The 25194-nt window shown below is 43.2% G+C and overlaps 1 protein-coding gene across 10 annotated transcripts in view; it reads left to right on the top strand.

The window, feature by feature from the left end:
* fryl (furry homolog, like) overlaps positions 1–25194 on the top strand; it is an 85908-nt gene that overhangs the window by 58886 nt on the left and 1828 nt on the right. For 7 of the 10 annotated variants that reach the window (XR_015088863.1, XM_086046250.1, XM_086046248.1 and 4 more), the window contains 29 exons: positions 159–427; positions 814–954; positions 1032–1200; positions 1284–1368; positions 2052–2164; positions 2228–2378; positions 2971–3074; positions 3155–3337; positions 3412–3625; positions 4254–4375; positions 4648–4835; positions 5043–5137; positions 5212–5864; positions 6385–6653; positions 6725–6865; positions 7650–7850; positions 8281–8442; positions 8522–8596; positions 9752–9928; positions 11014–11214; positions 12244–12444; positions 14796–15196; positions 17712–17919; positions 18877–19026; positions 19133–19231; positions 19870–19938; positions 21253–21270; positions 23029–23139; positions 24237–24430. Coding sequence is in view for 9 of the 10 variants with exons in the window: in XM_086046250.1 (XP_085902376.1) it covers positions 159–427; positions 814–954; positions 1032–1200; positions 1284–1368; positions 2052–2164; positions 2228–2378; positions 2971–3074; positions 3155–3337; positions 3412–3625; positions 4254–4375; positions 4648–4835; positions 5043–5137; positions 5212–5864; positions 6385–6653; positions 6725–6865; positions 7650–7850; positions 8281–8442; positions 8522–8596; positions 9752–9928; positions 11014–11214; positions 12244–12444; positions 14796–15196; positions 17712–17919; positions 18877–19026; positions 19133–19231; positions 19870–19938; positions 21253–21270; positions 23029–23139; positions 24237–24430 (5164 nt within the window). In the remaining variant the exon portion in view is untranslated. The remainder of the gene's footprint in view (positions 1–158; positions 428–813; positions 955–1031; positions 1201–1283; positions 1369–2051; positions 2165–2227; positions 2379–2970; positions 3075–3154; positions 3338–3411; positions 3626–4253; positions 4376–4647; positions 4836–5042; positions 5138–5211; positions 5865–6384; positions 6654–6724; positions 6866–7649; positions 7851–8280; positions 8443–8521; positions 8597–9751; positions 9929–11013; positions 11215–12243; positions 12445–14795; positions 15197–17711; positions 17920–18876; positions 19027–19132; positions 19232–19869; positions 19939–21252; positions 21271–23028; positions 23140–24236; positions 24431–25194) is intronic. The other 3 variants (XM_086046251.1, XM_086046244.1, XM_086046245.1) reach the window with 2 other exon arrangements.

The raw sequence follows: 25194 nt of genomic DNA, 5'->3' as shown, positions 1-25194 counted from the left end.
CTAACATATGCTCCACTAAAGAAAAAATTTAAAATGCAGTCCAGGTCCCAAAGTACTCGTCGCTGCAGCGTTACACACTTCTCAGAAATTTCAAGCATTCAAGAGAGTTAAGATTTGTTCTCAAGCTTTTTTCAACATTTCCTGTACCCGGTATGCAGAGGTGAGCCAGCGTATCCAAACGGCGCACCCCAGCGGTCGCCAGGTGATGTTGCACTACCTCTTGCCCTGGATGAACAACGTGGAGCTGGTGGACTTCAAGCCCGCTACGCAGCGCCCTGAGGACCCCGGCAGTAGCGAGGAGGACGAGGACACGCAGGACGGGGACATTATGATGGTCAACAGCCGGCGCTGGCTACACGGGGAGGGATGGGGCTCGCCCCGGGCCACCACCATGGTGCTCAACAACCTCATGTTCATGACGGCCAAGGTGGGTCAACCGATGTACTCTGTTGGATTCAGATTGGAATTGAAACAGCATGGCCACCAAATCGGACAAAAATATAAAAATAATTTGGCAAAAAAGTTAATATAATAATTACAAATAATAGACCAAAAAGGCCAATTATCAGGCCCAACAAGTCACAAATCTGACAAAAATCAGCCTAAAAACATAACAAAAACCAATATAAATCTGATGAAAATGCTATAAATCCCAACATTAAAAAAAAAAAAAAAATTACGTAAAAAAAAAATATCAAGAGGGAAAAAAACGAGACAGGACATCAGTAGCGAGCCAGGTAGTAATACTGATTTGTGATGGGACTGACCATTCAGTGCCAGTCATCCCTGACATGACTTTTTATTCATTTGCAGTACGGAGACGAATTTGCCTGGTCGGAGATTGAGAACGTGTGGACCACCTTAGCAGATAGCTGGCCAAAGAACCTCAAAATAATCCTGCACTTCCTCATCAGCATGTCCGGAGTCAACAGCGAGCCCAGCCTCCTTCCCTACGTGAGTGTCATTTTTACATGTTGCAATATCTTGAACGCGTTGCCCCCAACACTTGTCCCTCTCCCATGTCCCTGCAGGTAAAGCGAGTGGTGGTGTACCTGGGCCGAGACAAAACTATGCAGCTGCTGGAGGAGCTGATGAGCGAGCTGGAGTTGACGGACGCCGTTAGTTCAGCCGTCGCTCACATGGACAACCCGCCGCACTACCGCATCAGCTCCAGCTACAAGATCCCATCTGTCGCCTCAGGTTAGCTGCATGAGTCTTTGCTACATTTTGCAAGAATTATAACGCCACATCACGTAGCGTCACGTCTGTGTGCTGTCCCGCAGGTACGACATCCAGCAGTAACACCATGGTGCCAGGACATGACAGTCATCATGACGGCAAGGCCAAAGATTCTAACATGGAGGACAGGTACAAAGCTTTCTCTAAGGATGTATTTAAATGGTTCAAATTTGATTATTATTTTTTTTTTTCCTCTCACGTGCATTTCTTGACTTAATTCACCTTTTGATACGACCACTCTCACATTGTAATTATAGAAACATCTATACTATGCAAAAATGCAATGTACAGTCATTGCAGGAAACTGTATTACATAATACCGGGATGACAAAAAATTAGAAAATGTAAATATATCATACTCACCAGAAATGCTTATTATTACATGTATTAATGTGTACGGATCGCGACACATGCGTTTTGCTAGTCGAAGTTGGCTGTAACAAATTTTACTCTGACCAACCAATCAGAGGATGGAAAACTGCTGTTGTCATTCAAGTTCAATCAATGCCCCTAAAAAAACAGACCCATTCTTGGTATAATTGAAATTATTTAAATCACCCCTGATTCTGAAGTCCCTGGGCAAATTAGATTGACATGGCAACGGAGCGACTGAATTCGGATTGGGTGAAACTAATTCACATTTACTGGAAACAGTGCAGCCAGGAGAAATGCTATGAAATGAAGCGAATAGACTGCTGGCAATAAATTATACAATTTCATGGAACAAATATTAGAATTTCAGTTGTAAATGTTGGTCAGGGCTTCTGATTTTAGATAATAGGTAAAACAGAAGTGTGTGTGTGTTTTTGCAGTTACACGCACCTGGACATCTACGGTGGTCTGAACACCAACTTGAACCGCCAGCACCATCGCCTGGAGTCTCGTTACAGCAGCAGTTCGGGAGGCTCCTACGAAGAAGAGAAAAGTAAGCCCAAACTCACGCGACCCTCAGTACAAACCCTAACCCCTAACCAACCGCTTCTTCCAGGCGACTCCATGCCGCTTTATGCCAACTGGCGCTTGAAAGTCATGGATCACAACCGGCCTGAGCCTCTCCCCTTCCCCCCAACGGGTGGCTGCTGGTCCCCGCTGCTGGATTACCTGCCTGAGACCAACACCCCCGCTGTAGCGCTGCACAGGTATGCTATCCAGGCCTCTCACCATGTCTGGGGTCCTCTAAAGGGGGGGTACACCTCTACCGACTTTTAACAACTTTAACCCCTTTTGAAGAAATCTCACACAACGAGGGAAAAATGTTTAAAATACAATATACTGTAGTGTGTGGTGTATTCCAGATTGCCTAAAAGAATACGGCAAAGACATGACAAAAGTCGGGCAAAAATATTTAAAAAATAGAAGACAAAAATGTATATAAGGCAAAAATTGATAAAAGCACAATTCGGGTTACCTCACTGACATTGGAACGGAACTCCTGTGGTGGAAATTACTGGCAAAAACCTTGACAAAAATATAGAAAAAAAAAAAAGCTGACATGATTAAAACGTTACAAAAACGTCATCACCATGATGCCAAATCTGACAAAATATGTGAAAAATATAATTATAATGTGATTAAAAATTGTGCAAACCCTGATAAAACTGAGCAAGAAAAGACATTAAAATGACAAACATTGTTTCAAAGTTTATGAAAAAAAGATATCAGGCTTATGATCAGTCCTGTAGAGTTCAAAAGTATTCAAATGCTCAGGTGGACTTGCTGTTGTTGTTTCAGATGTAACATTGCCGTCATCCTACTAACCGACCTCATAGTGGACCACGGCGTCAAAGTGGAGTGGAGTGCCTATTTGCATCTCTTGCTGCATGCCATTTTTATAGGTAACTCACTTGTCAATATCGCTTGAGGTCTGGCTTCACGCAAATGCCATCACGCCCTCTCCTCCCCGTGTCCCCGCCAGGGTTCGACCATCAGCACCCGGAGGTGTACGAGCACTGCAAGCGCCTCCTCCTACACCTGCTCATCGTGCAGGGCGCCAACAGCAGCGTTCAGGGCGTCGCCATGGTGCTCCTCCGCAACAGGGAGTTCAACGACCCCAGGGTGCTCACAGTCAAGCCGCCCCCGCCTGAGTTCCACTTCACAGGTCCCTTCTCTACAAATGTCACCTGAGACGCTGTGTTTGTGTGTAGGTGTATGTAACGTTGCGTGTTTGTGCAGGCGTGCAAGAGTTGCTGCCCGACTGTCAGCCGTCGCCGGTGACGGACTCGGGCCTGAGCTTCAGCTCCACGTCTTCCAGCCTGGGTGCCGGCGGCTCGTCCCTGTCCCACCTGTCCCACTTGTCCCACACATCCCCCTCCATCCTCAGCGAGGTGGACGCCACGGCCGAAAAGGACGAGAAGGTCAAAGCGCTCATGGAGTTCATCACCTCCAGGTGAGAAACGCCTTTTCATCAATTTGAGGTGGGGGTTCTAGGTTTACCACAGAGTGCCGTTGCTATTTGTTCATTTTTGTCAGGTTTGTCATATATTTATCGTTTTTTGTCAGATTTGTTTGGGGCAGAATCTGTCCATGTTTTGTCAGATTTTTCTGTTTTTGTTAGGGTCTGTGACATTTTTCTTTTTAGATTATTAAGGATTTTTTTTTTGTCATTTTGTATTTACAGTTTTGGTCGTTTTTGGAAGTTTTTGTCTTATTTTTTTATCATTTTTGTCAGATTTTGCAATTTCTTTTTTTCCCATTTATGAGTCATTTATTTTCAGATTTGATCAGTTTTGCCATATTTGTCACTTTCTAACCTCATTTGTCAGTTTTGTCCATTTTTGCACTATTTTTGTCTGATTTGTATCCGTTTTTTCTTTTTTTTTCTTTTTTTGCTGGATGTGCGTATTTTGCCCAGGTTTGTCAATTTTTCATCTGATCATGTCTGTTATTGTTAGATTTTTAACAGTTTTTTGCCAGATTTCATTTCTTTGACAGCCAACTTGGAAATTCAGCTGGGCATTCAATATATTTTTTTTTCATTTTAATTTTTTTATTTCTCCCTTCTGTATGTCTGTTAGGAAGCGCGGACCACTCTGGAACCACGAGGATGTGTCGCCCAAGAACCCGAACATCAAAAGCGCTGAGCAGCTGAGCGTGTTTGTCCGACACGTTATGACCGTATTCAAACTTTCCCAGCCAGGTGCGTTTTGTCTAAGCAGTGTTCGCCCCGCAACAAGCATTGATGTTGCTGTTTATTATAACCCTTGGATATTTAAACTCAAACAAGCATACAGACTATATAACATTACTCACATGCATATATTCTTTATCCTTTTCATAAACATCACTATTACTGCAGCTTACAGTATCAATTAAAAGAAAAAAACTCTTCCCTATATTAAACAGTAATTGACTGTACCTGCTTTTACTTGCCAGGAGTTTAAAATTTTTGGTGTGTGTCCCTCCCTTTAGGTTTTCAGCTCGACTCGCTACTGAGCGACGTGGCCCTGCAGACGGCACTCTCGTGCTCCTCCCGCCACTACGCCGGCCGCTCCTTCCAGATATTCCGGGCACTCAAGCAGCCGCTCACTCCCGCCACCTTGTCCGACATTCTGTCCAGGCTGGTCGAGACTGTGGGTGACCCTGGAGAGGAGGCTCAGGTCAGGACCTTTTAGACTTGTATTGCTGTGGCGCCATCTGGTGGTATTTCAGTGAAAAGAGCCTGTTAAGTGAGGGGAGGAGCTTCTTTTAGACAGGCCGTCATCCAGTCTGATTGAAAAGTTAGTTTACTTAGTGCTTATTGGACACTGTACACGGGCTCAATGCTCAGATATGTGAGTCGTTAATTGTTATTTTTGTCTCCTCAGGGCTTTGTCATTGAACTTCTTCTCACACTGGAGTCTGGCATCGACACACTTGCGGACACTGTCAAAAACTACGACCTCCTCACCGCCTTAGTACAGTACGTCCTGTCATTCCTGTGCGCTCGTGCTGGCCTCATCTTCTTAGCGCTTAATGTGTTTTTGTCCCTTTCAGAACCTCCACCTGCGATCAGCTGCTGTGGCCCAAGTTCGCGGCCAACAGGAAGAGCACGGGCCAGCTCAACCTGAGCAGCGGCGGGCTGTTCCATTGCGTGCACAACCGCAGCAACTCCTTGCGAGCCAGTCTGATGGGCGAGCGCAAAGCGGACCGACGGCGCAGTAACACCCTGGACGTGGCCGACCGCCTCGGGGGCAGCCACGGCAACCTGGCGCGCACCCGCAGCTTATCTGCGCTGGGCGGCAGCGGCGGGGGCCCGGGTGGCGGCGGGGGCCCGGGTGGCGGCGGGGGGCCGGGTGGCGGCGGGGGGCCGGGCCGTGACGCCGACCCCCCGGTGGACCCCACCAACCTCATGGCCACGGTGTTCTGGATCGCCGCCTCGCTGCTGGAGTCGGACTATGAGTTTGAGTACCTGCTGGCGCTGCGGCTGCTCAACAAGCTGCTGGGACAGCTGCCTCTGGAGCGGGATGACAACAGGGAGCATCTGGAGAGGATCCAGGCCAAGCTCAAGTGGTACAGTTTCCCGGGACTGCTGCAGCTCTTCCTCAAGGGTTTCACTTCCACGGCCACGCAGGAGCTCACCATCCAACTGCTCAGCAAGCTCATCAGCGTCTCCAGGCACACGCTCGTCGACCCTTCGCATCTGGCAGGCAAGTCAACTTGATCCTCTGTCGCATTGGGCCGGTGCCCGTGCCCACTGCGGCAACGCAAACAGCAATGGTTGTCACACTTGTTGCAACAGATATTAGTAACAAAATGCTTGTTTGTCAGGGTTATTTGTCATTTTTTTGTCTGATTGTTGATTGTTTTTTTTTTTTTCCCCAACTTAATTTTGGGTTTTTTGGGGGTTTTCTTTTTTGCCACATAGTTTTTTCAGCTATTTAAGATTCAGGATTTTTAACATTTAATTTTGGAAGGTTTTTTTGGCCAATTGGGTTGTTTTTTGGTAATTTTTTCTCGCCGTTTTACAATTTTTTTGTTTTTGTCATGTTTTTTCTCGTTTTTTTGCTACACATTTTGGCAGTTAATTGTAATATTGTTAGCCGCTTTGCAGGTTTTGTCACTTTTGGTTGTATTTTTTGGTCTGATTTTTGTCCTTTAGCCTAGATCCTATAGCCGAGCCAGGGTTTTTTTGTTTTAAAAATCATATTGGTCATGCCCCCACGACAGGCTTCCCACTGAACATCCTGTGCCTGCTGCCGCACCTCATCCAGCACTTTGACAGCCCCACAGCCTTCTGCAAGGAGACGGCGGACAAGATCGCCAAACTGTGCGCCGACGACAAGTCGGCCACGCTCTCAAACCTGGCGCACATGATGAGCCTATACAGCACGCACAGCTACTCTCGTGACTGCGCCAACTGGATCAACGTTGTGTGCCGCTACGTGCACGACGCCTTCGCCGACATCACCCTCAATCTGGTCACCTACTTGGCCGAGGTGCGCCGAAAAAAGACTCCACCCAGCCGTGCCTGTGTGCGTTCGTGGTTAACCGAATGTTTTGTTGCTAGTTGCTGGAGAAGGGCCTTCCCGGCATGCAGCAGTCGTTGCTGCAGATCATCTACAGCCTGCTGAGTCATATTGACCTTTCGGCTGCGCCAGTCAAGCAGTTCAACCTGGAGATAATGAAGATCATAGGCAAATATGTTCAGGTCAGCCTACACCACACACTAATAAAACGCCGTTTGACACAAGTGACCAATTCATATTTAGTGCCTTTGTAGTATGCGGCTCACATGGGGGATAGGGACCAAGTCCTGTCGTGAATAGCAATACAATAAAATGCACTCCAATGATAATAACAATTCGTACTTCACTTCCAATTGCAGTATGGTCTTGATTTTTGCCAGATTTCTAGCTGTTAAACAGGGTGTTTTTGGTCACGTTTTTCCATAGTTCTTTGTTTCAAATTTTGTCAGCTTTTTATCAGATATGAGTTTCAAAGTTTCAGATTTTTCTCCATTTCTTTTTTTTTTTAATTTTAGTATTTTTCTTTCTCAGTTTTTGTCAGTTTTTTCATGAATTGTGTCCATGTTTTGTTATTTTGTCAGGTGTTTGGCGGTGTTTGTTGGATTTTTGTCACATATTTGTTTTTGTTAGTTTTCTTAAATGTTTTTTTTTCAATTTATATCACATTTTGCCGGATGTTTGTTTCATTTAAGTTTTATAATTTTGTCATTTTTTTGCTAGATGTTAGTAACTTTTTATCATCTCTTTTACAGTTAAAACCACCGCACGCTATGACCTCCTACACCTAATTCTGTTCTAGTTTTTCCCTTTTGTGTTTAATCTTGTTGATGTACTGGTTTGCTGTTTTAACTGCTGTGAGCCAGGGGCAGGGATCGGTGAAAATATTTCCCTTCACATTCCTTAATTCCACCCAAAACTCGGCTCACCTGCCCTCAGCTGCCTCTCCTCTCTCGTGTTTCCTTCCAGAGCCCTCACTGGAAGGAGGCGCAGAACATTCTGAAGCTGGTGGTGTCCCGCTCGGCCAGCCTGGTGGTGCCTGACGACGTGCAACGTTCGTACAGCAGCGAGTCGTGCGGCTCGCCGGAAATCGCCTTCACGCGCATATTCAACAACTCCTCCAAGGAGCTGCCTGGGAAGACGCTGGACTTCCACTTTGACATCTCAGAGGTTATTTTTATTCTGTTGTTCAGAGGCAGCTAAAGTGCTCACACTGTTCTGTTCTGAAATGAAGAAAAAAAAATCACGATACATGTGGCATGATGTTGTTTTGGAGCTAGCTTGCGTTGGTTCATGCTATCAAAACATATCCGTTCTCATCAACCATTTAACGATATACAGTACTCACAAACCTATGCTCTGTTATTCACTGAAAAAAAAAAAATCCCTTTCTAAAATAAATGTAGTGCTTTGGTACCATCTTGTTGCATCTTGATTACAACGAATTATGTTGAAAAAATTAAACAGGCCATCGCCATGCCGAGTTAAAAAACAGTACTCGCCACCGTCTTGTGGTGTTTATAGGCACACCTTTTTCGGGGGAGGTGTCAGTTACTCGCAGAGGTACAAGTAAGTCTCACTAATAATCATGTGACTCTAGACGCCCATCATTGGACATAAGTATGGTGATCAGCGCACGGCGGCCGGTCGGAACGGGAAACCGCAGCTGAACGCTGTCACCAGGAGTACGTCGTCTACGTCCTCCGGATCCAATTCCAACGGCCTGGTGCCGGTTAGCTGGAAGAGGCCGCAACTCTCTCAGGTAAAAAAATGAAAAAAAAACGGTACACAACCCCCCAACAGCTGGATTTTAAATGTTCCCTTCATTTTTGTTTTTGCAGAGGCGAACCAGAGAGAGACTTATGAATGTTCTGTGTCTGTGCGGTCCGGAGTCCGGCATTCCCAAAAATCCATCTGTAAGACTCCTCTCCTACTCTTATGACTTCCAACAAGGTCTAGGTCAATTTCGCATGGAGTGAACTCCCGCACATATGCAGTTTGGTATTCACGAATTCTCATATACACGGATTTCACAGATCTTTCTTTTTCTGAATCTTCCAAAATATTGACTATTCACTGTTTTTGTGCTTGCGCCCAAACAATAGAAGTATTACTTTGGTGACATCTGATGGACTCATAGTGGTGTTGTTGTTAGGTTTAATTCATTAAGAGCATTTTTTTGTCTGTGTTTGAGATCATTGAACGGGCCGAGTGGACAGTCAGAGTAGTTTTTGGTTCCCTCCCAATGCTACTAGTAGTTTGTGTATTCTACCTGGCCGTTACAATTTGCCTGCATTCCCTAGCATTCATTATAGTATGTAAAAGCCAAAAGGTGAGTTTAACTACTTAAAACAGTTTGTATAAAGTGCTATTGCGCATGTTTGTCCATGGGTCACATAATTTTGAAGCAGCATGTCATCTAGGCTAGTCTGCCCAGTTAATTATATTGATGCGTCTTATGCGAAGGTGGTTTGTGTTGAATAGTTTAACTACTGAATTCGGATCATCATATAACATGGCTAGTTAGGCTCAATTTGGACATTTTCATTTAAGGTTGTAAAGCTAACCCCGCTTTCCTGCCGTTTGCAGGGGATAGGGTCCAGGCTGGCCCATGAAAATCCGCGCATAATTTACATTGAAAAAAATATATTTTAAATGAACTCCTCAAACTTCTTAAAACAATGCTGATAAACATCTAATATGCATTTTGCACAAAAAAACGGGTTCCTTCCTAGAAAAATCTCCCCCCAAAAAACCCTAAAAGAAAAATATAAAGAATTTTGAATCGAAAAATATTTAAAACAGAATCAGTGAATAGGTGAAACCCTGAGTGCTGAACCAGAAGTATGCAGGGATCAGCTGTGCTCGCAGGGGTATCGACATTAATGGCTGTGTGCTGAGTGATTTTCGAGGGGACAGTACATTAACAGTTATACAATCTGTAGACCGACTACTGTACATTGTAGCAAATTTGTGCTGTGCCCAAAAAACATATTTAAAAACATGAGGTGTGTAGTCAGTTTTAGGGATACTGTACAACTGTGTCTTTGTCCTTTCGCCCGTCAACGCAGGTGGTCTTCTCATCCAGCGAGGACTTGGACTCGGCCGACCAGCAGACCAGCCTGATCCCGACCGTGGAGGAGGTGGTACGAGAGGAAGAGGCACAGGCAGAGGAGCTGGGCAGCGAGCAGCAGTTTGGCGTATTTAAAGACTTTGACTTCTTGGATATTGAGCTGGAGGACGCCGAGGTGAGAAAATACACACAAATTCGTGCACTGACTAATTTCACCCCCGGCATACTGGGAATTCGCTGACATCTTTTTCTGGAAATGTGACTCATCCAATTTCCCCCCTTGTTGACTCAATCCAATTAATCCTCTTATGTCACATGAGGAGATTGACCGTGTTTGTACTTAGCGTGTATCTTGGTTGTCCTGAGTGTCTTATAACACCCTTGTTCCTTCTCTTCTTTTGCCACAAGGAGTTGCAGGTAAGTCTGTGAGCAGCTCAAGTAGGGTACACCTGTACTCCGTTTTAACATCCCAGTCAATTATCAAAATCTGGAGTAGCTCACAAAAGCTCTTGCCGTGTCGGTCCCGCATGTAATCTTGTCTGCCGTAGTACTACGACTGACCTCTGGGAGGCAGTACAGTGACACAGGGCATCCAAACTGCATAAAATTGAAACAGCTAGGCTAGGGGTGGCAACCTTTAACACCGCAGTGGTAAACTCTTCTTGTCATTTTTATTGTTCTGAATGACTTATTGTTGCCACGTTGTACAACTGTTCAATTTCTGTCCAGCAACAGTAACCTGGCTACCGGTCTGTTTGACGTCTCAGTAATGACGCATGTGGCTCACCCCTGCTTAGTATGGACCGCACACATAAGCCATCGCAAGGGGTCAAACCGTCAGTCCTGACAGTTTTTTCAAAAAGATTGAGGCAGGAAAATCACTCTTAACACACCCCACACCACAGTATAATCTCTAAGGATAACATTTTAGAGGTGCGATAATAAATCCTTTGCTGAATTTGAAGGGAAAGCTTAAAAAAAAAAAAAAAATCTAAAATCGGACCCAATTATCAGTATATGTGTACCCTGCTTTGGATGTCTTTTGCACTCTTGTCTGGTGTCCCTGTGTCTTGTGTTATTTTTGTTTTGATATACAATCACAACTATGCTTTACTTCATCTTGATTTTGTTAGTTTCTCAGGTGTGTGTGTGTGTGGCTCATAGTGAAACGCACAGTGTGTGTGTAAGTGTCATGCATTTGTATCGCCAGCTCCCTATTTTCCGCTCGGCCTAATTGCTGTACCCACGACCGTCCCACAGGGGGAGAGCATGGACAACTTCAACTGGGGCGTCCGGCGGCGGTCCCTGGAGAGCATGGACAAGGGGGACACGCCGTCTCTGCAGGAGTGTCAGTACGCCGGCAGCACGCCCAGCCTCAACCTCACCAACCACGAGGACACGGACGAGTCGTCCGAGGAGGAGGTACTGAGCGCTAGCCAGATTCTCAGCCGCTCTGGCCGCGTAAGTCGTACTTTAATCAGATCCATAAAATCAACCCACCCCAACCCCTCCTCTTCCGCCCCCCCCCAACCTGCCATGCTCCTCACACCTGCGTATGTGCTCTTGAGTGCGTGTTGAACTGGAGCTGTGTGGACGCGAGGGGCTTGCTGCTTGCTTCTTGGCTGGTGGTCTCCCTTCTATGAACCTCTGCTGTGGCGGTTGTAACTCGCTCCTCTTTAAGCTCTCTGTTGCCCCCCCCACACACACTTTCTGGTTGGTAAGTACGGCGTAGTAGCTGAAGGAAAGCTGAAAAGTATAATGAGCGAATATTAACCTTGCCAGGACCATGGTCAATACAGTGGACGGCTATTCAAAAGTTGCTTTCTTCTTTATGAAAGGATGTTAAAAAAAAATCCTGAAGTACCTTATCATAATTCATGCATGAAAGGGTTAATGAGTCTTTGTACACAAATTCATAATTTATTCATAATTTATAGAGCACTTGGGAAAACAATCCTAGCTGAAACAACAAGAACAGTTAAAACAAAACAAAACAGGTACCAATATTCATAAGAAATGGATAAATAAATGTCCTTTCTTATTTAAAAAAAAAACAAAAACAAAAACGATGGTGCCTTGAGAGACGTTTTTGATACAGGTCGTTGCTTGTTTATAATTTACCTGTACATCATAAACTATGTTGTTTTTCAAACATTTAAATGGATAAACCTATTTTAATATTTTTTTTAAATGTCATTAATTATAATGAAGTCATAATTACATATAAAATAATTAAATATTGTGTACTAGTAATTTGATGTTTTGTACAATGAATTTATTTACTGAGGTAACTGAAACCTCAAATTGGTTTATTAAAACGACTGTAAAATTAATGCAAAATAAAACGTCTCAGAAAATCTGAAACTCCCTTCCATTTCTCCTTCCTGTGGTTGAAAAGGCCTCTTGTCCCAGTGCTTTTGTCCACATAATCCGCATGCTCAGACTGTAGCAGCTAACCCTCGCTGAAAATATCTTCCCCTTCCTCCCCAGCTCAACAGCGACTCAGCCACGGACGACACGGCATCCAACCACGTGGACTCCCTGCATCAGTCCCACGAGTCGTCGGGCTGCACCCCTGCTGAGGAGGCCTCGGCCCTGGCGCCTCTCCGTCGTCCGGCCGCCTTCCCACGGCCGGATAGCCCCGCATTGGAGACGGCCCGCTCAGACAGCACCAGCAGCCAGCTGCCTGAGGTGCGATCAGTGGGGAGCAGTGACAAATTGTGGTGCTCTTGGGGTGCTTTCTAGCTTGTCTCTTTTTGCCTTCAACTCTTCACTTGAACTCTTATCATTCATGGCGGCACTGGTCGGGATGGTGCTTGGCTGCTCATTTATTTCCACTTTTACTGCTTTTATAAAAATGTTCTTCTTTCTGCTCCGTTCCTTGGTGGTGTAGCACTTGCTGTTTTTATTCTCTTTTTTTCCCCCCTTTTGGGTGATAATGAGTGTGGTGGGGCTTTCGCATTTGATTTGGGGGAGAAATGCAAGAAAAACTCACCTCAGGTCAGCTGTAACTGCTGACCTCCAAAAACCACAAAAAAAACAACAAAAAAAAGAAAGAAATCCTCCCATTTAAACACTTGTGAACCGGACGTCGCCGCCGTAACCGCCATGGAACGCATGTGTGAGTATGACACGTGGGCTTGAGTCCACTCACTTGTTAACTAAACACACTGACTGGCATTCACAGCTACCCTCCTGAAAATTGTCACATGTACTAACCATGGTGACTACATGTGCATGTACAGTATACTGTGTTCTGTTTCTGAGCCCTCTTGCATTGTCTTGACCATGTTTACCAAGTCGAATTAGTTATTTGTGTTCAAGAAATCAACTTTTTTTATTACTTCGATTTTTAGAAGGGACAGATGGTCCACGTCTTTTGTGGATGAGTTTAAAAAAATAAAATAAAAAGGAAAAGTTAATGTAGTTTATAAAAAATGTTTCTTTCAAAATAGCCCAAGCATCAACAATTACAATACACTTGATACTGTATATTAAATAAATACATAGTTTCTTAAAATATGTGTTTGATTTTTACTACGCTTTTCAGCATGTTTGTGAATTGTGTGATTAAAATGTTTTCGGTTAGTTTGCTGATTAATCTTTTTAACTAACAGGGCTAGCCATTAGTATTGCGGTAAACATCCATTAATTTATTTTTCAACCCTTAGGATTCAAGCCAGTAAATATCAAGGAATTAAGTTTAGTTTTCATGGATTTCCAAATGGCCACGATCTGAATTGCATGTTATCGATAGGAGGAATCTCCTTTTCTGAACATGAATGTGTGTGAATGAATGACGAGAGTGGGTATTCCCGGATGTAATCTCAACTTTTTTTTTTGCTTTCCCCAAAGGAGCCAATGCTTTCAATGTCACCCCAAGGACATCACAGCCGCAGCTCTTAGCGTAATGAGCCCCCCGGATAAAAACCATCAATACTCGGGCTCGTTCCCTTGCAGGACGTCCACTTTCTAAAAGCTTTCTGTAATATAGCGGCCCGTCTCTCCTCCGTGATGTACTGGCCGTCTGCCACACTGGCCTAGCTGAATGCATTAGACTTTTAATGGGACAAAAAAAAAAAAACGTTCAAAACAAGTGCTTTCATTTGATTGTTTGGATTCATTGGATGCTGCTACGAAATTTCTTAGCAGGTCACGGCTATAGAATGTAAATGTGTTGTTGCTTTATCACCATCATAAGTCAGGGGAGCTCGGTGTTCTAGTGGTTAGCATGTCTGCCTCACAGGTCTGAGGTTGAGGGTCCAATCTGGGCTCCGGCCTTCCTGTGTGTAGCTTGCATGTTCTCATGTGTTTGTGCGTAACGTAAATGTGTAGTCATCTCATCATGTATTATTACGCACCACCATGTACAATTGCACTAGATTGTTGTATATTTTGTGAGCAACATTAGATTTGAATCAGAAATCATGGAAATTTATACTACAGTTTACCCTCGCCATATTGCAGATCACTTTTTTGCGGTCTCAGTGTCTATAGCAGCTTTTAAGGGCATATCCAACTTTATATTGTGGATTTTTTTCACTATATCATGAGATTTTTCCGTGATCTTTTTCCACAAGTTACTGCAAACTCGAGCCTGGATGAAAAGTTTTCTTTTAGCCAGTCACATTTTTTTCAAGTATTTTTTGGGGTTGCAACCGCTCCAGGATGTACCAAACTTCTCTCTTCCATTTAGTCGGGATGGGCTGCGGCACACCGTTATGAAGTACTGAAAATATCACTCAACGGAGATGTCATTTATCTCCTTCTTTCCCCCCGGTCGTTTCCTCATGTGCTTTGTTGGCACCAGGGTGCACTTTCTAATGCCGTTTTCCGTGATAAATTAATATTGCCTCATGTTTATTGATCCTTTCTCGTTTTCGTGGGTTTCCCGCGGGAGAGGTTAACGTACGAAGGAAGTAAAAATGGTTTCTTTAACGTCCCCCTTGGATCATTGAGATGAGGCAGTTTCTTAAGTAAAGGCCTTAATGACGGTCTGGAGTCTGCTCTCCCCGGTGATGTACGATGCGCTGATGTTGCAGGATGGCGTCGGCCTGACGACTGTGGCGGACGAGCTGAGCAGCAGCGTCAGCGAGGACACGGGCTTCGGCAGCGCGCCCCCTCCGCCCACCGACCGTCCGGACCTGTGCAATCTCCCGGATGCGCAAGCTCCCATGGAGTCTCGGGAGGACCTGGATCCGGCCCCCCCTCCACCGCCGGCCATAGACACTCCGCCGGGGTCCCTCTGTGAGGAGGATCCCCAAACGGTCCTGCCTCTGTACCCACCGGCGGAAGCGGAGACCAAGCCGGACCTCGACCCGGACTTAGACCCGGATCCGGACAGCACCTGTGGCTCCGTGTGGGAGGAGGATGTGACTCAGGCCCTTAAGGAGCTAGATGAGCGCTGCGAGGAGGAGGAAGCCGACTACTCCGGCATGTCCAGGTGAGTTTATTGGGATTTGGGATTTTAACCTTACATGGTTTTCCACCGAGACATGTATGGACATTTTAGCGTAGAACAGGGGTGTCAAAACTTGTTCTTCCAAGGGCTACGTTAGAAAAATTGAAGGATGCCAGGGCCACTTTAACATTGTTCATCTCTGATAGATTTATAATAACATGATAAAACTAATCCATTTTTCAGTACAGTGATGTCTTGAGATAAGAGTGACATGACTTGCAAGGTTTATTTTAGATTTGAGTTGAGTTGTTTGTCCAATTTTTTTTCCCTTGACTTGCAAGCACTCAATTCATAACAAGCATCAGTTGGGCAGATTTTTTTAAGAAACAGTCATCAGGGCGTTTAATGCTCCTCCCAGTTGAAATTTACTGTCAAACTACATATCAAACAAATAGTACGCATGTTCTGTATTCAAAACAACCAAATAATATTGCTTAAGAATGCCCCTGCTAGCTTAATATTAAGACATAATGGAAATTGCCAGTGATAGGCTAACGGTTAGCATTAATCGTCACATGTTATAATAAGGGTTAGCATTAATCGTCACATGTTATAACCAAGCACTGGATACTTGAAAACAAATAACGGAGCAACACATGAAGACAGAAAATATGACTCAAAATTTTATTCAGCTAAATATGGGAATCGGCATATGCCTAAAAAAAATACATATTGCTCAAAGCCCTAGTTAGGACTTAGGTGTTTGGTCACAGAATGAATTCAACTTGTAAATAAAAGTACCACCGTTTATACTTTTTTTTTTGCACCATTTTTGTTTGGTGGTTTGCCATAAGAGTTTTCTCATGTCAAATATTGGAAAACACTTTTTCATGGCATTGGCAGGAGTTGAGGTTCCGCTGCTTTTACCATCATTGTTTTGGCCCGCTCTCTGCGTTGAACACTTCGGCATGACAGTTAATCTTTCCTCTGGCCTGGCTCCCACTCATGTGGGCCTGAATGACGAAGGCCTCCCTCCTTCTCAAGGTGGGCCAATTCCGACTGGAGGACGGTCGCCCGTTTGGGAATTTATGCCGGCTTGGGAACAACAGGAAGGAGCAGAGCGCAAGCTCACCGTGGCCCGTCCACGTTGTGAGCCACCTGTCAATAAAGCATGCATGACTGATGCTCGATTGCAGGGGGGGGGATGCTGGGGTGCACTCTGAGTGATTGTGCACTGACAGCGGGGGGCACTAATATTTGAGCACAAGACCATCATGGGGATTTACGCCCAACTGTTCAAACCCCCCCCCACCCCCTCGCTGCTGTGAGGCCGCGAGTTGCACAGAGCGAATATGCGGAGGCTGTCTGCACTGCGCTAGAGCAATGAGAGAGAGAGCGAGTGAGAGAGAGCGCGGGGATGAGGACGGAGACGGTGTCGGCGGCGGTGCTCGGCAGTGCCGGCTTCAGATACTTGTATTCCGTCTGCTTCTTCAGGCTCTTTGGTCCCACGGGCCTGTGAGTACTGTATACAGTATATATATTTACATTTATACGTGTGTGTGTGTGTGTATGCCAGAGAGGGAGAAACGGAGCGAGAGAGGGAGAGCAATGCGCGATGCTAAGTGGCTAATAGCTCATGTTGTTGTGCTCGAGCACTGCAGCAAATCCATCATGAAGTGAGCCAGCGTTTGTTTACATCCGGGTTGAGCAACATATATTGAGCCAAGGCGCATATTTGACATGAGAGAGAATCTCAGTAAACACCACCAAAGAAAAATGGCACAAGAAATACTTACAGCCCAGTGGTACCTTGAGTTGCGTGTTTACTTGGCTCGTAACTTCATTGACTCGTACAGTGGTGCCTTGAGATACGAGACCCGACTTGTACGTTTTTTTTAGATATAAGATGTCATTTGGACAATTTTTTTGTCCCCACGCAACTCACAACTTACAAGCAGCGATTTGGCAGGTAGTGAACAATTTGTCTAAAGAAGATTCGTCAAGCTGTTTATTGCCACTCACAGTTTAGATCGTCAAACGAAGCGAAACAAAGAACTTTACACATTGTGTATTTAAGCCAAATTTGACTTTTGCTAGCTTAGTGCTAACACACAATGAAAAACGCCAAAGACAGGCTAACGAGTAGATTGGTGTCACCATGCTACAGCCCTTCAAGCAACAAATATTCAAACAAATGATGTAGCAAAACATGTAGACAGAGAATATAAGAATATTCACAGGCATATATCGCTGCTGTTGGGCAGAATCCCGGTACCTCCAAGCTGCGTTTTTCCAAAAAAGGCCAAAAAAATGATTGTTTCAAAACAAACATGAAGATTCGACCGTTCAAAGAGAGCACGCCATTATTAACACTTTAGATGGGTCAATAATTTGTTTAAAAAAAATAAAATAAAAACGTGCGTGTGGACTGACCAAGATTATAAGATCCGTGAAAAAATTTGAAATTTACCAAATTGTGACATAGGAGGTTTTGGCTCGATGCCAGCTATGTATTGTTTGTTTTCCATACTACTTATTCTTCTTTGGGTCGTTGCAGCCAAGATGAAGGTGATACAGACTGCTTCCCCGAGACCCAGGCCTCGCCGCCACCGTCGCCCTTCCTGTCGGCCATCCTGGCGGCGTTCCAGCCCGTCGCCTACGACGACGAGGAGGACGCCTGGCGCTGCCACGTCAACCAGATGCTGTCGGACGTCGACGGATCGTCCGCCGTCTACACCTTCCACGTCTTCTCGCAGCTCTTTCAGGTAGAGTGGGCGGGCAAACTATAGTGCATAAGGAAAGTAGACTCAAGTAAACGAGTCCATCTGGAAGTTAAGTCCATTTTATGTACAGCAAACTAGGGCTGAACAATTTTTTAAAAAAAAATCGTGATTTTTTTTTTTTTTTTTTTTCCCTTCAAAGTTGCAATTGCATTTTAATATGGAATTGTTTTTTTCATGGTCCTCTTCCCCATTTATTTTTTTAACAAACAAAAGCAATAAATTAATCTGCATTTAAATAAATAATATCAGATTTAAATGTTTTGGTTCTGTAGATTAGGTTTACACCAAAATAAAGACAAATGAACCATGAATTCATATGAAACACAGGTCATCTGACAACAAAATTCTACCAGACAAGTGTGTTATAAACAGAAGTGAGTAAATCAGATTACAACAACAAATGTTAACAAATCTGCGTCTTTAGTACTTCAGTTTATCATTTCATGAAAAAAACGCAATGTAAACATGTGGACGGCACTTCTTAAGCATTGAACTAATGTTGACACTAAATAAATAAATAAATTATACATATACAATGTATAGGGACCAGGCTGGTCAAGTGAAAATGTGGGTATAAATTATGCATATTGAATGCACCGGGGATGGAAAAAAATGCTGATAAACATTCATAATGCTATTTCCATGAAAAACGTTGGTGAAAATGTATTAAAATATTGGAGGAAAAAAAATCTGCAAATAACCCGCGAGTGCCTAAGTTTGAGTATGCAGAGGCCAACAGTATATAGAAAAAATATAGCCCTTTTTTTTCTGTATTGAAGCCTTTGCAATTTGAAAATTACATTCTATGATATTGCAATGTCAATTTGAATTTGATTAATTGTTAATCCTTTGCGCCTGTTTCTTCCATTTTTTTCCTTCTCACTGGCAAGAAATGTGAGACTATAGCTTTTCTTAATACGTTGTACTCTTCCTATCCAGAGCATTCAGAGGAAATTCGGCGCCATCACACACGCGTCCGTCCACTTCCTCGGCGAAAAGCTTCAGCGCATGGGCAATCAGTTCCTCAGCTCCCTGGAGGTCATGACGTCGCACTCGCGGTGTCCCACCGTGCTGCTGGACGCTGAGACGGTGAGGCCTCTGCCGCCCAAGTTTGCCTTTTGCGCATTTGCCTTTTGCCCCCGCGCCGTGCTCGGGTCAGGGGTCGGGTGTTCACGCGTGTCTCTCTCTGTCCTAGCTGGTCTCGTGCGGACTGCTGGAGACGCTCAAGTTTAGCGTGCTGGAGCTGCAAGAGCACCTGGACACGTACAACGCCAAGAGGGAGGCGGCGGAGCTCGTGAGTGCTCTATTCTTTTTTTAATTTTCATTTATGTATTTATTTATTTTTACTTTTTACTGCTTTTGTGGATACCTGCCTGGTATATGTTGCTGCCCATTCAAAAATTTTCACGGGTTGGGTGGGGCTGCTGGTAGATGTAGGCGACGCCCCCCTCAGGTGGATGGCCCCCTCGACCCCCTCCCTTGCACACCACTGTGGGTACGCACACCTTTGTACCGTACCAAAAAATTCTGTCCATATCCACGTCGCGATGGGCCTTGCCTTGCCTCACGAGTGCGTCAGCGTTCACATCAGCGGCAGCCATGGGCTAAAAATAACCCCGCGGTCCTCCTAAATCAGTTAGAACGGGCCGGGGAGGGGGATTTTGGTGAGGGGGAGGCGCTCGGGAGATGAGATTGCAAGGGTGGCGTGCGTGGCCGCTAATTGAATGAGAAAACCACGCTCCCCCGCAGGGTCAAATACTACGCAGCCGTTATCCACTCGTTGTCTTGAACAGGCTGTTTTGTTTTAATACGTTAAGTACAACGCTCTTATTGAATCCCCTGGCTGAGCAGCCCTGCTGATGTATGCAGGCCATCAAAGTCCACCGTCACCAGCGTCCCTCCTAAACATCTTTCATCTTCCTGCTTTTCTAGTGGCTGGAGAACTGCAGGAAAACCTTCGGGGACAAACAGATCTGCCAGCGGCTCAACACCCAAGCACAGGTAGGCCGAGCCGCCTTCTGCATTGAGTAAACAAACATCCCACTCGCGAATATAGAGGCCAAAATATAATTGAGAGTTGAGACTATAAGCCACAACCCCCCATACACCCCCCACATTGAAGCTTGTTTGCGGATTGATCCCAGCAGCGTCACGTTCTCGTCCATTATTCCCAAAATTTACCGCAAATGAATTTTTCAAAAAGCTTCATGTTGAAATGTTAAATGTTCACGTTGTTATATAAAATCACACATATTTACTGGTAGTAGGTTTTGTTACTTCTTTGTTGTTGTTTATCAGTTTGCCATATTGTGTTTCAGTATTTTTGCTCAATTTTTGTTGTTTTTTGCACAACTTTTTGATCAGGGTTTTTGTCCGTTTGCTATCCTTTTTTTCGTCATTGTTTTTGTCAATTTTTTTTAAATCATAGTTGCATGAGGTTTTAGTCTTTTTTTTGTTTGTATTTTTTTTTCAATTTTTTTCTGGATTTTGTCAGTTTGGGATTTTTTGTTGTTTTCTTCAGATTTGTCAGTTCAGATTTTTTTTATTACTTTCAGTATTTTCACATTTTTGGGGGGGAATGAATTTGTCATTTTATCCCACTGTATTTTTTTAAATCTTTTTTGACACATTTAAAAAAAATCCTGAATTTTGTCATAATTTTGTTTGTTTGATGTTTTTGTTAACTGTTGCCAGATTTTTGTATGGCGTGACTTTTTTTTGGGCCATTTGGTCACTTTTTTTTTTTTTGCCATTTGGTCACATTTTTCAAATTATTGCAATATTTGGTCACATTTTTTATTGTAATTTTTGGGGGTCAGATTTGTATTCTTTTTTTACTACGTTTTTATTAACAGTTTTATTCAAACAGTGTGTAAATGTTTTTTAAAAATACTTGTATTTTGTCAGGGTGTTTTTTGGTCATGTTTGTTAGTGTGCTGCCTTTTTTCAGTTTTGTCTAATTTAACTCAAAATTGTGTTTGCTGTTTATGAATTCTTCTTAGAAGCTCCATGTTCAAGTTAACTTTCTCATGCTGAGAAATGTGGTAATGTAGTTTGAAGATAAGCGAAGTATCCTTGCTTCAGGATGTTTTTATCATAAATGTTCATTTTAGGTATTACAACATAACTGACATTATCATTAACCTAGCGAGTCTGCTAGCTTTACGCTAACATAGTGGGGAAACGACGTTTCCTTAAAATCAAGTCAAGCACACATTTTTTACGCAGTTCTTTCCACCCCCTCAAACGGCGTGTGAATTCCAACTAATTCTTTGCTCTTTCTCTCCTTCTCCTTGTCACCTTCTTCTTGCTTAGCACATGGAGAGTCTGGCAGTAAGTGGTTCTCCTGTTTTAATAGACAACATCAACCATCCTCATCACACCCCCTTGTACCTCTGCCCTGATTGGCCACGTAACATGGAACGCGCTCATCCAATCATATTGTTACCCCCAAATGGCAACAAATCATTTGTGCTGCCTGGATCCAATGGAGGACCTGTGGTGCTCGAACGAACCAAGGAGGATTTGGGGGGGGGGGGGGGGGGGTTCTTTTGTTATTTTGATTTTGCATGTTTGCTGCTCCACCCCCTTTTCAAATGAGTTGTGTACCCTCCCAGATGAATACACGTGGTCCTCAGTTTGTGACGGTGTTCGCTTGCAGTTGCGGCTACATAACCTCAATTTTTACGTAGGGATGCACCATTTTACTTATTGTCAGTTTTGTTTTGTTTATTTGCCTACTTTTTGCCAGGTTATTTCAGTTTTTTGTTGCATTTTGTCAGCTTTTTGTCTGACTTTTTATCATTTTTTTAATTAATTTTTTTTTGCATGATTTTTGTTGAATTTCTCATTTTTTGCCGTAATGTTGTCATCTTTTTGCCTTTTGCTTGACAGACTTTTTCTCATTTGTCTTAACTTTATTTTTATTTTTTAGATGTGGTAATATTTTTGTCTCGTCTGATTTTGTCCAACTATTTTCAGATTCGTATCTGTTTTTTGTCTGATTTAGTTTTGCCATATTTTTTGTCGAATTCGTATCAATTTTTTGGTCATTTTGTGTTTGATTGTGTCCACTTTTTTAATTGACTTTCCTCATTATCGGTTCTCCTTGTCCTTTTTTGTCACATTTGTATCAGCCTTTGCGGTGTTTTTGTTTTTTCCTAATAATTTCTCCAGTTTGTATCAGTTGTTTGATTTTTGTTCAGGTTTTGTGATTATTTTTGTTTGAGTTTTATCTGTTTTTGTGTTTTGTTTCTGGCAAAACTATTCATTTTTTTGTCATTCTTTTTATTTTGTTGCCAGATTTTTGTGAGCTTATTTCATATTTTTGGGTAGATTTTGTTAGATTTATAGCCGTTTTGGGAGTAAGTTCTCATCAGATATTTCACTTTTCTAAGTTGTTTTTTTCTCTTTTTTTTCCATTGTTTTTGTCATAATTTTTTATCTTCATTTGCCTTTTTTTTCAATTTCAGACTTTTTTTTTTTTTTTTAATGACAAAAAATAGACATCTATATTTTTGCCAGATTTGTATTCGGGTCTTTTTTAGTCCTTTCTTATCAGTTTTTGGCCGTTTATAAAGGTTCTTACTGAATCTAAGTACTTTTTTTTTGTCAGTACTTTTTGGCCAAGGAGTTCATTGTCGTAACTTGAATTTGTATCAAAGTCAGAATGTGCAATAGCTAAACTATGCTAATGCATTAGTAATGTCATAACTTTAGTAAATGTTTGAAAAACCTGTAAATATGGTGGTAGTAAGTGAAGTGTACCTTCTTGTGCCGCTTGACCACGTATCCTTAGACTGATGCACAAACCAGTTCATTGTGTGCCGTTTTTATTCTGGTACGTTCATACTGTCACAAACTGAGGACCCCCTGTAATTAGTGACATCATCGACTCATTCATACAGACAGCCACTCCGTGATGGATCTTTTTCTAATCGACTAATTCCGCTAGCAATAGACTCTCAACGCCCGACATCCGGATGGAGCTCTACTCCAGGCCTCGTTAACCATTTCACCCCGCACAGCCGTCTGCTCGTACGTTTTTACATCTTCCTCACCTCCGCAATTTGCGTTTTTGTGTGTGCTTAGGAGCTAGAGTTGTGTCGCCGCCTGTACAAGCTGCACTTTCAGCTGCTGCTGCTCTACCAGGCCTACTGCAAGCTCATTAGCAGAGTGGACACCATCAAGAGGGAGGCAGAGGTGAGCCAGAAGCATAGAAAGGACGTTGCATTTCATACATTTTTTTTTAAAACAAACCCAAACAAAAAGACGAGGTTTTGATGTTGCACTTTTCTTTGGAAAAAAATGTTAAAAAAGACTCATGATGTAAGACTTTGACCAAAAGAAGACAAAGTATTTACTACTAATTGCGTAAACTAATGATGGTGCACCTTCCTTAATTTGTTTCTTTTTTTTAAACGCACTGTTGATGTTGCACTTCCCTAAAGACAAAGTTTTGATGTTACATCTTCCTCAAGGACAAAATGTGGAGGTTTCACTGATACACATAGATTTTAACTATTATATTTTAGAATATTTCATTGGTAATATATTTTTATTTTATTTTAAATATTATTAAATGCATTGCTTTTTACTTGGGCCCTTCTGATATGGATTTTTTTTTTTTAGACCAGTGCCAATTCCAATATTTGGCAGAATAAAAATATATACCGGTAATGGAAAAACTTTCTGGGTCCTTCAATGCTCACAACATTAAATATATCATTTACAGACAGAACATTTGACTTTTTTACAATGTTTTCCTTTTGTATTTGTTTAACCTTACAACAGAGAGTTTTTTGAGGGTGGGGGCAGTTGGAAATCAGCCAGCAGATTAATTGCTCGGGCCCAAAAAGCCATTTTCTGTTGTGCTGAACCATGACCTTAAAACCAAGGTAAAACTCAAACAGTGTGGGTTTTTTGCGTACTGTTTTATTCTAGTACAAATGTTTTTGGCACCTGTCCCAAAATCTGACAGTGGAAAAGCAACACAAAAAAAAAAACTGCCTAGCTAATGGAAGTGTACAGCTTGAAGGAAACATTGCAGGGCGGTTGCTGACTGCACGGCTGTGCGGCTTCTCTATCCAGGCTGCATCTTAATGCACCTTTAAATGGATTACACTACTGAATGAAATTGAATAATTTCTTATGGGGATTGATGGGGTCAGCTGCAGTTAGCGCTCAAATTCAATCAACATGTTTATTTTGCTGCTGCTATCCCGCCTGCTCCATTCTTCTATGCGACACATGCACCCACGCCATTCCCATCTATCTGTCATCCATCTCCCGTCACCTAGGTGACCAACATGTCGGACGAACTCAGCGCCCTGGAGAGCTGCTTGAAGGCGGCCGAGAGGGGAAATGACAGCCAAGAAGACGTGTGCATGCCGGACGCCGCCCACGCCAACACGGAGACAGCCATCCAGTCGCTGGTTGAAACGCTGAGAGCCCGCGACTTCTGCTCGGCCCTCACCCAAGTCAAAGTCTTCAGGTAGTTTACCATCACCTGGATGACTGACAATCTATATAGACAAGGGAAAAAAATACATTTTTACCATGCACATTTGTATTTTTTTAATTGATGTTGTGATAGTAAGTTAAAAAAAAAAAGACTTGGGTCATAATACTAGCAGGCTAACAATCTCATTTTTTTCCTGAAATGAACGTTTGCTAGCTAAATGCTAACAGAGCTGCTTCTGTTGCTGTAGTAGCAACACATACAAAGAGAGTATAAGACAGAAGAGAATTAGAATGTGAATATTATAACACCCAAATGTTCATTTCATGGAACTAAAGTTGGCTAGCTGAAAGCTAACAAATGCGAAAAGCCAAGACAGGAATTAGCATAGATGTTACGGTAATGCAGTGGGCCTTCAGTGGGTATTTAGTGACCTAATCCACCACTTAATAACGCCATCACGTCACAAAATAACATGGAAAGAAACCCGCTATATAGTTATGGCTACGTTCACACTGCACAGCGTGTTACTAAACTGTTACGAAAAACAACTTTGCAGATTCACGGACGATTGTATAGTCTTCCTTCCAAGCACTCTCACCCGCACGCATCGATACGAAAGAGCCTGATGTGTGGCATTTAAAGAAGAGCATTTCACGTATTTGAGGCCATTACTAAAGCAAAAAACACAGTTACCTTTATCTTCCAATACATCCTGATCAACTCCAAACCTCAACAGTACAATATAGTACTTCACAATCACTTTTTTATCACTCTGAAAAATGTAAATAAATAAA

This window comes from Filicampus tigris, chromosome 12 (assembly GCF_054856515.1).
Source record: "Filicampus tigris isolate MCC_2025a chromosome 12, RoL_Ftig_1.0, whole genome shotgun sequence".
Lineage (NCBI taxonomy): Eukaryota > Metazoa > Chordata > Actinopteri > Syngnathiformes > Syngnathidae > Filicampus > Filicampus tigris.
The sequence above is the reverse complement of the archived record's forward strand: the minus strand, read 5'-3'. Positions and strand labels throughout refer to the sequence as shown.